The following is an 18,928-nucleotide window of genomic DNA, read 5'->3' on the forward strand; positions in this document are numbered from 1 at the left end:
TTGGGGCACTTATGAAAGATACACCAAGCGCAACAGAATTTATTTAAATTGTCATTGTCAAAATACACATACAATGCATACATTTCTTTAAAAAATATTGAATGTACTGGGTGTGCATGTTTTCTGATGAAAATGTAGACTTCTTTAAAAACGAGGCCCACCATTATAATATTAAATGATATAATCGAATTAAGGTATCCGATCGCTTCCCGTTTTTTTTGTTTTGCAGAATGCTTATTTATTTTATTGATTCTGACGGCGTGCGTCGAAGGCATAGCCAATTTCGCTTTCTCATTAGGGCGCAACACGCAAGCGCTCAAATGTATGGGGATATTCATGTGTATGTTTAAGCCTAATCGTCGCTTGCCGGACGTGCGTTGCAAGCACAGACTTGTGCTAGTTGTAGTACACCAGCACAAGAAAGTACACACAATTCCTGACCGGAAATACAACCTGTAACCCGTTTGTAAAATATATGGCAATATATTTTCAAATGTGTTTTCGCCTAATCGTCGCTTGCCGGACGTGCGTTGCAAGCACAGACTTGTGCTAGTTGTAGTCCACCAGCACAAGAAAGTACCCACAATTCCTGACCGGAAATACAACCTGTAACCCGTTTGTAAACTATATGGCAATATATTTAACATGTGCTTTCGCCTAATCGTCGCTTGCCGGACGTGCGTTGCAAGCACATACTTGTGCTAGTTGTTGTCCACCAGCACAAGAAAGTACCCACAATTCCTGACCGAAAATACAACCTGTCACCCGTTGTATTAAATCTAAAGCAATATATTTAACATGTGGCGACTTTCTGTAGACAAGCGCAAGCATTGGATTGTGCTGTTATGTAAATATTCAAATAGCACAACACAATATCTGCTCCTGTCATGCAGATGTCCCATGTATTGTGCTCGCGTAATCCATGATGCTGAAGAACGCACCCGAATCCAGCATCAAGAAGTGCTAGTCTATGCTGTCACACCAGCACGACCTGATGCGGACTAGTGCGCGTTCGAACGTGTCACAATCGTTTGTCCAGCTTATGAAATATTGAAGCTTGTTAACAAAGGCGACATGCACTGTCCACGACATGTAATGTCAACGACATGTACTGTCCACGACATGCACTGCCCACGACACGACATGCACTGTCCACGACTATTTATACGAACATTTTAAAAATATGTACATAAAATGGTGGCTCTATTAAATTAATGTGCTGTATTATCTTTTTCAATTTAATTTAAACAGATATTATTTATAATATTTTTAATTTTTAAAAGTCTGTTCCTGTTGTCAACTGCTATTAGCAGAGAGAGGTTGAGTAATTTGTTACTAACTGATTTAATTTACAGATTAGAGTGTGAACTGGCTAGTCGCTGTGGTCACAGTGCATTTACGCTCGTTATTCATTGTCGGCTCGGATACTATTTTGTTTTGTATTCCGTAGCGCGAATCATGACATCGGATTTTGGGCGGGAATAAAACTCGTGTACAGTCTGAATTGGCCGGGTACGGTCTATTATATTTTCTTAAGGCATATGTATCATCTCTGATTTTCTGCACCTGGGGTTCATATAAGTATACTAAGTAGTTCCCGAGGCGACAATGACCAATCGAGCCCAATTCAGCGTTAAATTCCCGGGTAGTTCTAGTACATTATCCTACCCGGGGTACACTTTGAACCGTTGAAGGAGAGAAATTGAATGCAACCGTAAAATTTAACCGGTCCGGACAGTAACCTTCCCAAACCTTTCTTTTAACATGTCTATTGATTTCAACATACACTGGGAAAAAGGATTCTGTTTAAGCTACACTATTGGGGCACTTATGAAAGATACACCAAGCGCAACAGAATTTATTTAAATTGTCATTGTCAAAATACACATACAATGCATACATTTCTTTAAAAAATATTGAATGTACTGGGTGTGCATGTTTTCTGATGAAAATGTAGACTTCTTTAAAAACGAGGCCCACCATTATAATATTAAATGATATAATCGAATTAAGGTATCCGATCGCTTCCCGTTTTTTTTGTTTTGCAGAATGCTTATTTATTTTATTGATTCTGACGGCGTGCGTCGAAGGCATAGCCAATTTCGCTTTCTCATTAGGGCGCAACACGCAAGCGCTCAAAAATATGGGGATATTCATGTGTATGTTTAAGCCTAATCGTCGCTTGCCGGACGTGCGTTGCAAGCACAGACTTGTGCTAGTTGTAGTACACCAGCACAAGAAAGTACACACAATTCCTGACCGGAAATACAACCTGTAACCCGTTTGTAAAATATATGGCAATATATTTTACATGTGTTTTCGCCTAATCGTTGCTTGCCGGACGTGCGTTGCAAGCACAGACTTGTGCTAGTTGTAGTCCACCAGCACAAGAAAGTACCCACAATTCCTGACCGGAAATACAACCTGTAACCCGTTTGTAAACTATATGGCAATATATTTAACATGTGCTTTCGCCTAATCGTCGCTTGCCGGACGTGCGTTGCAAGCACATACTTGTGCTAGTTGTTGTCCACCAGCACAAGAAAGTACCCACGATTCCTGACCGAAAATACAACCTGTCACCCGTTGTATTAAATCTAAAGCAATATATTTAACATGTGGCGACTTTCTGTAGACAAGCGCAAGCATTGGATTGTGCTGTTATGTAAATATTCAAATAGCACAACACAATATCTGCTCCTGTCATGCAGATGTCCCATGTATTGTGCTCGCGTAATCCATGATGCTGAAGAACGCACCCGAATCCAGCATTAAGCATTAAGAAGTGCTAGTCTATGCTGTCACACCAGCACGACCTGATGCGGACTAGTGCGCGTTCGAACTTGCCTGTTTGTCTAGCCATTCACAAATCCCAGCATCAAAAAGTGCTAGTAATGAACAGACCAGCACATTGAGATACAAGGTTACGTGATTTGGTTTCACTCTTTCCGTACTTCCGGTTAGTGTACCGTGATGCGATGGCAGACGCATTTGGGTCAGAAAATACTTGGTGCAGGGATTTTGTCTCCCCTCATCAAGATATTCCCTGACAAATGAGGCTCCCTTATTAATTGATTGTTTAATTTAAATCACAGTGTTTGCTCAATGCATATGCAAGCACAAGATTGTGCTAGTAATATTTTCAAACTAGCATCAACCGAGTACCCACTTGCGCAATGAGCGTGCGTTAGTTATTTTGACCCTTGTAGTATGTTGGCATCTGCAAGCACATGATTGTGCTAGTATACATTCAAACTAGCCGCAACCAAGTGACCACCGATGCCGGCATGATCCAAGAAAAAAAGATGCCGACGTGTCATTTTTTGCAAGCACATGATTGTGCTAGTAACTAGACAGACCAGCACCAACCAGGTACTCGCGAAACTTGTACACGTTTAGTATTGACGATGACATAGACATACATTAATTGCGTCTGACTTTCGATATCCAACGCCGACGTGTCCGTTTTCTGCAAGCACATGTTTGTGCTAGTTACAAGTCAGACCAGCATCAAACAAGTACCCGCGAAAATAGTGCACGTTTCGCCGACACCGACAACATATCCGATCAACGTCCTGTTTAACGTGTCTGTTTATGCAAGCACATGGTTGTGCTAGTGTATGAAAGCGACCAGCCTCAACCAAGTACCCACTTAAACAAAACACATGTTATGCTTGTATTTTATCTATCGAATGAAGCTAGCATAGTTTCTAAAACAGATCAGGATAAGTTTCAGTTAACCTTTTTTAATTAAAACGCCTAATTCTGTACAGACTGTATCCTAAGTCTCTTAGCAAGTAACTTATTAAAATTTTGCAGGGTTTATATACCCGAATATTCATATCAGTAATTTGACACGTGACACCAACCAGAGTATATGCTCAGTACTAATATCCCGTGTGCGGGGCGAACAGACTACCGATTGCCAATTATCACGTGTATTGTTTTGCAATTAGGGGACAATACCCGAAATACTCTGACAATAGGAGCAGTTAGCAAACACGGGTGCAAACTGTCACAAACTGCGGATGTGAATTATGGGGATCGATAATCAGCTCTCGACATGTGGTGGGTTTCCGGAAGAGTATTAGGGGCCGAAACCGGCCCCTGCTGAGTAGTGATTATTGTCTTGCCAGGAAATGTGCAAATTGCTGTATTTTGTCAACAGATTGACACCTGATAGAGACTTATGTCTTCATTCTAATAATGAGAAACTTTCTTGAAAATGAAATCTTGTTAACTGGCAAAAAAACATTGTTTATTGTTTCGAGTCATATTTTATATTGAATAATATAATTCTTCAACATCAACAATAATAATAGTAATAAAGTATAAACAATAACACCAGCGGAAACAATAATTATATTAAAATTAAGTTGCTTATTTTATTATTATTGAAAAAATATAGTTGAAAAAGTATTGTTGTTTGAATATTAGTTTACGGTGAATTCTGTATGAACCGATGTTCGCGTACCGAAACACGGAAATATTACAACTGCATTATTTAAAATAATAAAAAAATAACTTGCACAACATGTTGTTGTTTTTTATAAGAAATTTAAATCCAAAGACACATACACACAAATAATAACCGTATATAAAATAATAAGTTTGTATTACAAAAACAGTTGTTACTATTTATATTCATTTTTTTATAAGACAATAACCATTTGTGTGTGTGTGTAGAGGGGGAGCAGTTTCGTTCACCATTTGTTTGCCTGTGTTTTGGGCGGGCAATTTTTTTTAACTGAGTATATGTTGATTATATAAACTCATACCACCGTAAATCGCTGCCCGGTTAGCGCAGTGGTTGGTACGCGCGCTTCTCACTTAGGCGACCCGGGTTCAATCCCCGCTCCAAGAAGCATGTTAGTTTGATCACCATACCGGACAGGTTGGGTTTCGTCCGGATACTCCGGTTTACCCCCATATCACAGTACCAAACAATTAAAGTAAAAGTTCATTAAAATAGATACATTAGGAAACTGCAGGAATATTTCAAAGTTCGCCCCAACTTTCGTGTGTCAAGATATTAATTCAATAGTAGTGATGGGACACGCGCAGGGTTCTCACATCATGCAGCCTCAGGCGCGGATTGAAATAAACACAAATAGACAATAAGTCTATACGATGTATGACCGCTTGTGTATTTTCTCGTTGTTTCATGGATACATTTTCCTATTATAAACGTCTCGATTAAATCTTGATTCAAACAGCTTTCTTTACTGACTCGTAAAAAACATTCAACCAATACTAGTTTTGGAGAGCCAAATTTAATATATGTGCCTTTCATTTATAAAAACAAACAGGTCAGATTTTGTTGTACATGCGATCATGTGTGTTGTATTGTTATAAGTTCCAACAAGAAGTATACTTTAATGTTCCCGGGTACGTTTTAATATATTTTCCGTACCCAGGAATTCTAACGCTAAATTGTTCGTTGCCGGCTTTTCCCCAAATTAATGATGTCCATGTTTATTTCAATATTCTGTTAAGTGTCCTCTATATTTTCGAAACTCGTACTAAAAAAAAGAAAGTTGAGGCAGGTATTGTTCAAAGCGAATTTAGTTTCGTATTTCTAGGAGCGTTTAACGACATCGGATTTTGGGCGTAACAAAACCAGGGTACAGTCTAAATTGGTGGGGTATGTTTTAGTATATTTTCCCTACCCGGGGCACCTTTAAGACAAGTATACCAAATAGTACCCGGGGTACATTTAAGAAGGACCCGAGCCGACAATGACCAATCGAATTAAAACTAAAAAACACACACGGGGAGGCTTATGCTAGTACAAGAAACGATACGAATTCAGTGTGTATCAGAATGTCAAAATCGCATAGTGAAGAAGCCCATTTGAGTATTGATTTTTAAATACAAATTCAAAATATACATTTATAGACTCGTTTATAGAATAACAAGAACAAAATGCTTTTAAATCAGCATTATCGCTATTATTCTTACTTTTTAAAATTTGCAATGGCAAAATTTATATAAACGGCTACAAAAGGGACGCTATTTCATGATTGTTATTCACAGGTTTGCTAAACACAAATCACGAGGCCGTGTCACTAATTACTATCACGTGGCTTAGCTTATTCACGTGTTCGTCGCACTGCGAATTGAAAGTGAGCGTGTCCGAAATCAAAAGGTTTGGGGCGGGGCAGCCGGATACATGTGGATGTACAATAAAAGAGTTGAAGATTGACATCACGCCCACTTGCACATTTAAGACTCCGCCCACTGGCTGGCAAAGTATACTATTATCAATTGTATTGTATATGCCCCAAACTTTAATTTTGTTTCTGTCTCTTATAAGATAAGACATTTTTAAGGAAATTAAATGCATTTTAAAACGCTTATGTTGTTGTTTTTACTGATAATGAACAACGTATTGAAGAATGTGCTTGGTATTAATGTTATGACCACCCAAAATCTAACATGTTTCAGAATAAATGTTATGTAATGTACTTCAACAAATAAAGGTAATCACAAACAACAAACAGCTCGACCACATGTCCACAACATAAAACAACTGACTTGAACATGTAGATGTATGGACAAAAACAACAACATGGCTTCATATAATTTTTTATAAAAATGTTATTGTTTTAATTGAATAATTTTAACAATATTGACATCTTCGTTTAAGCCGTCATAATCCGGTTTTAATTGCTCCGTTGTTGAGCACAACCCCATTATCTGGTTATGATCAGAGGACTGTCAAAGAAGTTACCAACTAACGATATGGTGTCATAACTCACAAGTGGCAGACTAATATCTGCTTATTTTACAAAATGTATGATACGTGAACCATGTCTTGTCTTTGTTATAGTATTGAGTAGTCATTTTATGGTGTAATATTACATATTATCCAAAGATAATAAAATTGTTCTTTTATTACATATGCAACATATTTGTAACAATCAAAAGTTATTTGTCCCAAACTAATTATTATAAACTTTTTACTGTACCAAGTTTAATCACAAACGTGTTTAATGTCCAAATACGTTGAATATTGCATCTTTGCTGTAAAACATTACAAGTATTATGCGGGTAAAATAAACATCCTTCAATAACCCACTACGTATAATAATTACGGCAATGTTCGAAACATCCTTAAGCTACTACTTATGGCCATACTGCGTTTTATATTAATATTTTTGAAAAATAAAGACAATCTATATTACTGAATGTTATATATTTCACACTCAATATCACTAGAAAAGAGTTTAAATGTATTGGCATATAAATTTTTAGCATGAGCAGAACGTGTTTTTATTTCCGTTGCACGATGAAATTCATCTTTTTTATCAATCTATTTAGTTTTTATATAACATTTGAATATTTAATATTAATTTTGCGTTTTATAGTTGATCTATGGTTGATCCAATGCTCCTCATACATGTTCGGTGGTTCATCTCACATTAGCAGTGCCTATACATTGATAAAGTGTTTGCTGTTTGCTTTAATTATTGATTTCTTTGTTTAACAAAGAGTACTGCTTTATAGCTTTATTACAATTCGTTATAGCAGGGACGTTGTCGGTGTTTATTATTGAGACCACCTTTTATATTATGCGAATTACTAAATCATTATAAATTTTTTTTTTTACAAATAATACAATTTGGGTACTTAATATGATTTCAGTTAATTACAATTAAGGCGTTTTATTGTTTAGTTCGTAATTCCTTATCAATTTATTGACTAAACGCATACATATTTACGTTTTTTTACGTTACTGTAACAATTGCGTTTCCAACCAGTTTGTATGCGTAATTTTGAGAAAAACCTTGCTGTGAGGATAGTAATTGAGAATATGAACAGGGAAACATTACTGACGTCTTACATAACATAACATAACATAAGTTTATTTAGTAATACAAGGCCTCCGGCCCAAAATACAAGCTATGTTTTACGTTCACACAATGTTTCCGTTTACGAAATTAAACTATAAAGATACAAACAGTATACATAGAAATATTATACAATTATGTTTAAAGCTTCTATGATAGTTCTAACGCGCTTTTCAGAAAACGACTTAGTGCATAAATACCTCTCTGAGAAGAGTCTGACATTAAACGAATAAATAATGCTTCTGATGGATCAGAATGAAGCCACTCTTCTAGAAAGTCTTTATGTCTAAGCTGTTTAACTTTTTCACAGACTAATAGGAAATGGAATTCATCGTCTATAACATAAATATTTTTGGTCTGACAGTATTGACAAAATCTGAACTGGCGGTCAATTTTCATGTGACGCCCTTTCTCGATCATTAGGTTGTGGCTAGAACAACGAAAGTTTGATAGCGTTTTCTTCAAAATGTAGGTTAAAGGTATAGAGAGGTATCTTTCTGGATGTAAGTTGCTTTTGTAAAGTTTATAACTAATCGCTTTTGGTGAGGAGTTTATACTAGCCAATATTTTCTGCTTAGCACAGTCTTTTAGTCTGTCTTGGAAAAGTTTCAAGAACGCCACAGTGTTTCCAACGTCTCCGTGTATCCACGCATACCCAAATCCGTATTGGAATAGTAACCTCTTCACTTGCGTAGCCCATGTAGTGCGTCCAGCCTCGTCTAATTGTCGTAGCATATTGTAACACCGTTTCGGGTATCGATTTACTGGCATCTGCGTGAGTTTACACCAGTATTTCACACATCTGTTCATATATGTTACGAATAGTGGATATCTCCCACATTCACTTAGCGCGAAAAAGTCGGCCACATTTCTATTAAGACAAGCTATGCGTTTACAAAACCTTATTTGCACGTTTTCAATTTGCTCTCAATACTGGTATCCCCACACCTCTGCCGAGTACGTAAGTATAGGTTTCACTACTGAATCGAACAATTTAAATGCTTCATGGTGGTGAAAATAACCGAAGTGTTTCTGTTGGTTCAGTATGGAGTTGACTGCCTTAAGCGCCTGGAGGCTAAGAATCTCTTTTGTTTTAGTCCATAGTAGTTTTGGCGTAAAGTAAGACCCGAGATATTTATAACAAGAAATATCTTTAAAAAAGATATACGGCGTAAATAGTTTAATGAATGAGATCAAGGATAGCGAATGTCTTTTTCTGTGCAGTTCGATCTTAGCTGCATCACACGCAGTACGGGATGTTACGGGGAGTTTTCGCGGCTTATTTTACATTATAACATATTGCTGGTCATAAACCTATAGATACAAAACAGAAAACCAAAAGAAGACTGGATGTGAAATTTAAACATATGAGTCAACCGGCCACACGAGAACAAACCTGTTTTAGTGGTCTGTCGTGCATTGCTATTTGATTCGATTATTAACAGTATCGAGAATCATCGTGCTCATGCTTTAAGTGATATTATGGGCATTTTGCACTGTTGAATTGAGCTGAAAAGAATTAACAGGTCAAAATAGTTAGTTAAAATGTGGTTACTGATCAATTATCTGCAACTCACCTTGCTACCAGTTGTTTATAAAAATATATTTTATATTCGATATTCTTACGTGACCCACCCAGTCCTGTAAGCCGAAATGATCCGTAGAACAATATTGTGTCTTTGTATCGTATGAACAAATCTGCACTAAAACTAAATTTAGGTTCAACTCGTAAACGCATGATCAGTTGTCAAACGAAAGTACGGTTAATATTCAAATGCATTATTTTTCTCTTTCTGGTATATTGTTTTAGTATGTTGATGCTGCATTAATAACTATAAGTGTATATGAAGTAGGAACATCAAAAATAATCAACGGTTGCGATAGACACCTATAAACTGTTACATGCTCATAATATCACTTTAGTACATTAGGCAATATGGTGGAATAATTATTGTTAAATTTATTAAAAATAATATTTATCATTGTATTGTTGAAAACACATTAAGAATCTATTATTGACATACCATAATTATATTGCTGAATATCTTCTTTTAACATATTTCTGGTCTAAAGAAAATTCCAGGTAACCAAGTTCACGGATAGCGTCTTTATTATATAACGATTATTTTACTGACCGCGAACTCCGGTGATGACCTGTATATAAACTCTGAATGTCCGCGACATGACCCGAAACCTCGCGGGTTGAAATGCAATTCTTTAAAGTGAGGCCTCGCTTCCACTGCTCTTTATACTTTTACATGTTAACATGTTGACAGGAATATGGAAGTAAGTACTAAATATGAGAACATAGCCTTTTAAGTATAAACGCTTGTGCGCTGGTAATACTCTGAAAATAAAAGGTGTACGCACAAACTGTATTGATGTCGAGAATTGAGTGTAAAACTGTTCTATCTATTAAGCCTTTTCATTAGAGATAAAATTGTTTCATACAGTAAAAAAGTGGTACAAAGACGCGGATATGTTTCCAATGTTCTGGTGGTATACTCAAATCAGCCAATGGAATAAATGAAGTGTATTCATTCGTACCTAGCCGCGGGAAATTTTATTTGAATTTTATTGGACACTTACAAAGGTCAAGTCAGGGTGAAAAGCTGGCTTATGCAGCTTACGCCGAAAAAGGGACTGTTTCTAATTTCACTCCTTTGTACGTCCAAGATTCGTATGCCCGTAGTGGTCCTCCGTTTCGAAACACCATGATTTCCGACTTGTCAATGTTTATTTGCATTCCTGTTGAATCACAAAAGGAGGCCACAAGTCGCGTTTAGCAATGTCACATTCTCTATCCCACCATATCGGCTGACTTTGACTTTCTTTTTTAATATAGTGCATTGAATTTCTTTCTCTCATACATTCACCAGCATCATGGAATAACTTAATAAAGTCAGTACGTTTTTCTATTACATTCGTTTCATTTACTGTATCGTTAAACTTCTGAAGTCTAGTGCAGAACTCGTCGAGAAATATGGACTGCATAGAGTCTTTCCATTTGTAACGTATGTGCTGTTGTGATAAGTTGTGTTGTTGTTTTCGTCCCTGTAAGCTGTTGATTGGAGCATTACGAAAGGGGTCTATCTATAGAGTACAACATATGGGAAAATGGTCCGAAAAGTCTTGGACGTCAACGTTCATATCGATCACTTGTGGAAATAGAGATGTAGACATAAGAAAATAGTCCACAACACTATTCCATTGATTGGCGGAACACGTATAATCTCCGTTCGGATCACTTTTAGTACGGCCGTTTACTATATGAACGTCGTGAGTACAGCAAAGTTCAATTAAAGACTGGCCAAAACTGTTAAGCACTGTGTCTCGGCTTTTTCTCGGAATTTGAAAAGTATCACTGGGATAATCAATGGAATCGTTAAAAATAAAGTCTAAATCATCAGAGGGAATATAGTCCTGTAAATCCTTCACAAACATGTTATCTCCATATAATGATGTGTTTTTACTGCAAATAATTTTTTTTGATGGTTAATATGCGATCTTACGAATTCCGGATTTTCAATCGATTTTAAAGTCTCAAAAAGAAAACCTTAAATAACTATATAAGTGTTAAAATAAAAAAAAATGAAAAAATGCATACATGTGAAAACGCAACACCATATTAAGTAAATAACGTTTATTTAATTCAATAACAGGCAAAATAACAAATGCAGATGGTAAATAAATGCATTTATTATGGAAGGGATAATAGTAAATCAAACTAAAGTTTTAATATGCAAGTCCAATTTCTACCAAGAAGCAATTGGCTTCAAAGACATAATCCTTACATGCGGTTACACCTCGTATATACTAATTAACAGAATAAGCAGTGTCTTACGATTTTAAACTCCAAATTCCAATTTACTTAGCATTATTTTGATTTCTGTGGACAAACATAAGTTACTGTATAATAATATCCAATACACACGTTTTAGACATATTAAAATCATATAAAACAAGTACAGTTAAAAAAATTCATTTCATCAACAACGTCCTTTTATTGTCTAATTGAACATAAAACAAACTATTGTAGCATGCAATCAATAAATCATGACCAAAAAAACATTATGCTTCCCGACAACATCATGGACATAGTAAATCAAGTGAATACAGAAGTTTGACCACCAGTTTTCCGTAAGGCTTGTAATAATTATGATCATCATATGATTCACTTCAATTTCTTTTCACACAAGAATAACATAATTGTGCGAAATTTTGTATTAATGAACAAGGTGTATACATACAAGTGTACTATTTTTTTTATTAAACTATTCTGGTTACTTTTGAAAATATTTTGATATCTTTGGCGCTCATAATTATAAGTTTGGTAATTGTGAAACTTTGGTAGCATTATTACATACATGTATACACACGGACAAGTATTGCCTCACTTCATCACCCCATGCTCACGTCATTCAGGGTACCAGACAAAGCTCTTTCGCACATTATAGTGACATAATCCCCCTCTCTCCTTCCCTCCAACTTTATTCAGTTTGCGCCCTGTACACAATCCTTCCCTTTTTAATTCAAATTAAACTGAACGCTATGGTTAGGGGGGGGGGGGTCACCTAACCCCACATAAGCTCACCAGTCAAATTGTAAGGAGGCAGACAATGTGAACACTAATGAATTTAAACGGGTTACGGACATAAGCCCTCTAGGACATTAGCCCATAGGACATAAGCCCCTAGGACAAAAGCCCCTAGGACAAAAGCCCCTTTAAAAAAGTGCATGCTAGGACATTAGCCCCCAGGTGTTTCAAAACGTTCAAAACTTTTTTTACAGGTAAGCATTTTTATTCCATTTTTTTAATTTCATATGTATATAGAAACAATATATATAGCTTGTACCACACACGTAAATTTTAGTGTTTTTTTTTACAATTTCTTTACTATTTTTATCTTTGGACTTATTTTGCAAACATTTTGCTATCTGACACCATCCAGAAGTCTAAAATTACCTTACAATTAGATACATAAGTAACATATTGTGTTGTTGTTGCTGTTTAAAAAAAATAACCCATTAATTCCATTAATTAAAAAAAAGATGAAATTAAATACTTAAAAAATGAATGTAAACATATGTAGGGGCTAATGTCCTAAGGGGCAAATGTCCTAGGGGGCTAATGTCCAAAGGGGCTTATGTCCTAGGGGCTTTTGTTCTAGGGGCTAATGTCCCAGAGGGCTAATGTCCTACACTCTATCTAAACACAATTTAAACACATTATACCAACTGACTTTTAGGCCCACAATTATAGATAATTGATTTTACCAGTGTTTGAATGGAGTGTATACAAACTTTGTATTCATATTTTTGTGTCTGAAAATAAAAAAAAGGACAAGAAATGATCTTAAATTAAAGAAATATACAGGTGAGTTTTTGTCCGTGTCTCAGAATATACAGGCGAGTTTTCATCAAGGGTTGTGAAATCATCCAGAATCTTTTTCTGGTATAGTTGTGTTGTGGGAGAGCTTTAGTCAAAGGTGGTAAATTAGCAGCGGAGCTTTTGTCCGCCCATATCTGGTGAGCCAATATCAGACAGAGCTTTTGTCCTCCATTCAGATTCAATCATAGTGAGGGTTTATTTCTATGAAAAAACAAGACTATTGTCAAGCAATATAAGTCTCCTACCGACTCCACCATTGTCAGAAATTCCAAAATTTTCAGATTATTTTTTTTATATTTGTTGCCATAGCAACCATAATTTTTGACGAAGAACAAAATGAATTGATGTGCATAATGTCCATATTGCCATCTATCCATGTTCCAAGTTTCGTGAAAAAATATTAAGAACTTTTAAAGTTATCGCAGGATCCAGAAAACCTCCATTTCCAGCAGTATTTCTAGTCTATTTGTTGCCATAGCAACCATAATTTTAGATGTAGGAACAAAATGAAATGACGTGCATAATGTCCATATTGCCATCTATCCATGTTCAAAGTTTCATGAAAAAATATTAAGAACTTTTAAAATTATCGCCGGATCCAGAAAAGTGTGACAGACTCACAGACGCACAGAGCGAAAACCATAAGTCCCCTCCGGTGAAACCGGTAGGGGACTAACAAGCACAAAATATTTTTTCTGGTGGGGAAGGGGGAGGGGACACATAACATATAATCACCTTGTAATAATGCTGAAGACACCTTTAAACTTCAACTTTTAAGCTTGACTATCAAAGATATTGTGTATAGGGCATGTTGAACAATTTGTATGAAACAAGTCATAAGCAACAAGGCTATTGTCAAGCAATATTGTCCCCTACCGGCTCCACCATTGTCAGAAATTCCACCATTTTCAGAATTAAAAAAAAAATTTGGTTGCCATAGCAACCACAATTGTTGACGTAGGAACAAAATGAAAAGACGTGCATAATGTCCATATTGCCATCTATCCATGTTGCAAGTTTCATGAAAAAATATTAAGAACTTTAAAAGTTATTGCAGGATCCAGAAAACCACCATTTTCAGCAGTATTTCTAGTCTATTTGTTGCCATAGCAACCATAATTTTTGATGTAAGAACAAAATGAAATGACGTGCATAATGTCCATATTTCCATCTATCCATGTTTCAAGTTTCATGAAAAAATATAAAGAACTTTAAAAGTTATCGCAGGATCCAGAAAAGTGTGACAGACGGACGGACTGACAGACGGAGCGCAAACCATAAGTCCCCTGCGGTGAAACCGGTTGAGGACAACAAGCATTTAGTATGACAATACATAAATGTGTTGGTATTCAATAAAGGGACATAAAAATATGACAATAGTCAATACTTCAATACCAATAAAATACCTACAAATCAACTACTTGAATGAACCACATAAGGTGCATCTTAATCATTATGGCTTCAAAAGTAAACAATAAACATGGGCAAAATATGGGGAGAGCATTATTACCAACATTACACAGTTTCTCTTATTGTCCAAATGTACGAGACGCAAAAGCACTTAACAGTTACTCATAGTTTCTATTAACTTAGAGAACACTATTTGAGCTATTGACAATGTGAATATCACAAATACAAAAATAAGTATACATCTATTCTATGCTTTTATGGCATTGTGCAAGGAAATGGTGACTAGAGTACTGTGACAAGTAAAAGTATATTAATGGCTAAAGAAAACTCAAATAAATTTTCGAGCTATCATTTGATGCCCCTTAAGACTTAAAATGTGCAAGATAACAACAGACAAAGGACTGTGTCACAAAAACAAGTTAGCCTTCAACCAACTTTACAAGCTGGGGTGTCAACTAAAAAGCACTATATGAGAACTGAAAAAGTAAACTGTGTGCTTCGCTTAAGGTCTGCTTACAATTATAAGACAGATATTTTAATTGATGGAAATTTTATATAGCAATCGACACTTGCTTGATTCATCATAGAAAGACACAATTGATTTTCAACAGGATTTGGTTAAAGCACAGGGGCAAAGACCCACAGTTTGCCATGGATTCGATTTTATTTCTTAATTTTAGGTGTCCCATAATGTAATTTCTACAGCTAAAACATGCATACATATGAAAATTGGAAATTTTAGGTATACAGGTGTTCCTGAATTGATAATTTATACACAGAGATACCCTTCCTTATCAAATTCAGGCACAGGGGTAGATCTGATTTGTAAATTCAGACACAGGGGTACACCTGATTAGGAAATTCAGTCACAGGGGTACATTTGATTAGGAAATTCAGGCACAGGGGTACATCCAGAGCTCCAGATAAGAATTTAGTCTTAAGGGTATTTCACACCTGATATTATTGTTAAAGCGTATTTTACTCCTTTGTTTCAGCCATAAAGGGTATTCAGGAATATTTAGGGGTATTTTCCATTTCCATAGAAAACTGACAAAGTAAATGGCATGTTAAATCTAGAAATATTATTATTTGTTATTTAAATTATTGAATGCAAACAGAATGAATTTGAAATGACGATATGAACAGACTTCCTTTTAAAATATCCCGCAGCAGCCGCTGGTCGCTTAAAACATCCCTTTTTTTATCGGGTTACGAACTTTTATCGATTTAAAATACGTACTAAGATTTGAATTGCGTTTTGTTACGTACTGGGCCAATTTTTAATGCGTTTTTTTTTTTTTCAATGCGTAAATACGAAGATACGCCTCTTATCTGGAGCTCTGGGTACATCTGATTAGAACATTCAGGCACAGGGGTGCCACTGTGTTTAAAGGCCCAGAGGAAATGCCTTTTTCCATATAAATACATGTACATGTACAATGTAGTTAGTTTGTAAAAATTACACAGTATATAAACAAGGGCTACACATATTTCTGATAAATTAATGTAACATGTCAGCTGATTAACACTATGGTTAGGAAATTGCACATATGTATATGCTGACAAATAAAAAGTCAATGTAAGTAATTGTTACCAATAACATATGAATGTAACAAATGAAATGTTAATGTAAGATTAAATAGAAGTATGGGTAATATTTTCATGCAAATTAATAACACAAAAATGAACTTAAAGGTAAGTAGACATTTAACCAAAAGTAAAACACTGCAATATTTAAGGTAATGACTGTGTATCATTACAAAAACAAAAAGTTTGTGTATGCCCTGTAATATGTGAGCCATGGAATCGACTTATAACAACACGTCATGTAGAAATAGTCACATAAAAAAGTAATATTTTTTGAGACAGCAGTCTTTTGTATACTTATTACTCTGTCGTACATACATATCTGTAAATGAACAAACACATATTATAAAGATACATTTTTTTTATCAAGATGGTAAATAAGTCTAAAACACAAAATATGTATACATTACTACTATTAAATTTGATTGTGCGACACTTATCTTTAAATGACAGTTGGTGTCTATATCATAACAATCTTCAAAAGAAAGCTAAATGTCCTACAAGTGAGTGCAAAGCAACATTTAACATTATAAACAAAACCATGTATTCCATCATATACATCTATTGACAGAGATAAATTGACTGGAAACAATGAATACACAGCCAAGCTTCACTACTTGACACCAATTCATAAAGAACTTGTGGAGACTAGCATATCAGGTTAACTAAAACTCTCACAATAAACATATAATTATATCAAGGCTTACCTTTCAGATAAAAAGGAGAAAAAACTGAAAACATAATTTCATAAACAATTTTGTGAACTCCTGTACAGTACATTTAATTTTTCAGACCATTTAAATGTCAGGGACTTGTTTTTTTCAAAGAAAAACCTACAGCTATAAAGATGTCTATCTCACACACACACATCCATACATTAGCAATAATACTTTGATTTCATCAACATACAATTGAGACAGCACATTTACCTTGTTTTTGATTTCATAATACATGTTATATAGCTCCTTTCTCAGGAGAGTAATTCTTGTAATGTTAAACTTCTTTTATCAAAGAACAAAAACCATGAACCATATAATGATTAACCCATTTATGCCTAGCGTCTAGAAAAAAGGCCTTGGCAAACAGCGTAGACCCAGATGAGACGCGGCATGATGCGGCGTCTCAACAGGGTCTGCGCTGTTTGCTATGAGGAATTTCTGTAAGAAATATTCTAAATATAGAAATACATATACTTGACATCCCTTATTTTGGAAATAAATTGATCCGATTTAGAAGGATGGGAGAGTCCACTAGGCATAAATGGGTTAAAATGGATTTGAGGGCTTGTCCTACCTCACATTTAGCCCAGAAACAATATTTCAACCACATAATTTTTGTCTTCAAGTGCCGTAACTATAAAAAAATCTATTAAAATGATAGGGGATTGGCTATGGTCTTGTTAGTATACAAACAGGTATGGTCCATCTATGATAGATATTAAAACAATCAAATTAGCATCATGTTATTGAGAAACCTGACACATACTTATATAGTTCTAAATGGCTTTATATGACCTGCTGTAACAATAGTTAAATCATGTTAGGAGACAAAAAGCTTTCAGCTAACAACAGCTTACAGGATGTGCTGCCTGGTATAGTGGGCTCCATGGAAACAAGCTGTAGGTTAGAAACACCAAGGTCTTCAGCCTATTTCAGAACTTTCTAATGTGCTTGCTTACAGATTGAAAGCATCATATGCTACCTTATATTTGGTAAGACTGTACCTAACATGCAGGGCTTCCTTTATCCAAATTGACCGTACAACGAAAATTTCCCTCTTAGACATAAAGACATACGAGGGAAATGTTGTAGTCAAATATACATTTATTTAGCCATATTTTATGTCTTTTCTAGACATTGGCTATCATGGTAGATGGCAGATTAAGCCCTACATATCAACACCAGGGAGGACTGTATGTTCTCCACATGGTCTATACATCAAGTCTATATGTCAAAGCCTCGTACGAGGGAAGACTCGAGGACGATGTCAAAGTCGTTGAGCGTGTCGAGGATTTGGTTGATGAAGGTGATGAGGTCATGGTCTCGCATGAACGACTTCTCCTCGTACATCTGAGCTGTCACGATGTTCCGGGCGATCACAGGCAGCCACTTCTGAAGGCTGTGATCCCTGCAGCAGGCAAAGAGACGCTCTTGGAAAACAGGGCTTACTGCATGGGCGTAGTGTTGTCCCAGATTAGGCTGTGCAGTCCATACAGGCTAATCAGGGACGACACTGTACGCTTTTATTGTATTTTTTTGTTTGAAGATCTTTTTTTTAGCATAAATTCAGTTTTGGTTATAAGTGTTGTGCCTTATCAGCTTGTGCAGACTGCACAGGCTAATCTGGGACGACACTTTAGGCTCATGCATTAAGCCATGTTTTCAAAGAGCAAGGCTCATTTAAAGTATGGGCAAAACATTTTCAAGTTTGATGAATATATGATAAAACTTGAGTTCAGAAATGGTTTCATAGAGCATAAGGAGATGCTCTATTATCTAAACAAAATGTATTTTGTTATCACGGTGGCTAAGCATAATTGGACTAACAGAGAGAAAAAATCATCAACTGACCTACAGACAATTACAAATAAATGACTATAGCCAATTCAATATTACATTTGAATATGCATACATTTTGTACTTAGCAACTTTTTTCCAAGTTGGGAAAAGTACCAGTACCACACCAT

At 35.7% G+C, this 18,928-nt stretch overlaps 1 protein-coding gene across 9 annotated transcripts in view; it reads right to left on the minus strand.

The window, feature by feature from the left end:
* Positions 1–11,481: 11,481 nt before the first annotated feature.
* LOC127852807 (DENN domain-containing protein 5B-like) overlaps positions 11,482–18,928 on the minus strand; it is a 49,637-nt gene continuing 42,190 nt past the window's right edge. For 8 of the 9 annotated variants that reach the window (XM_052386787.1, XM_052386789.1, XM_052386792.1 and 5 more), the window contains one exon: positions 11,482–18,369. In XM_052386787.1, the coding sequence (XP_052242747.1) occupies positions 18,186–18,369 (184 nt within the window). In that variant the 3' untranslated portion in view covers positions 11,482–18,185. The remainder of the gene's footprint in view (positions 18,370–18,928) is intronic. The other variant, XR_008036273.1, reaches the window with a different exon arrangement.

The sequence above is a fragment of the Dreissena polymorpha genome, chromosome 12 (genome assembly GCF_020536995.1).
Source record: "Dreissena polymorpha isolate Duluth1 chromosome 12, UMN_Dpol_1.0, whole genome shotgun sequence".
In the NCBI taxonomy this organism is placed as follows: domain Eukaryota; kingdom Metazoa; phylum Mollusca; class Bivalvia; order Myida; family Dreissenidae; genus Dreissena; species Dreissena polymorpha.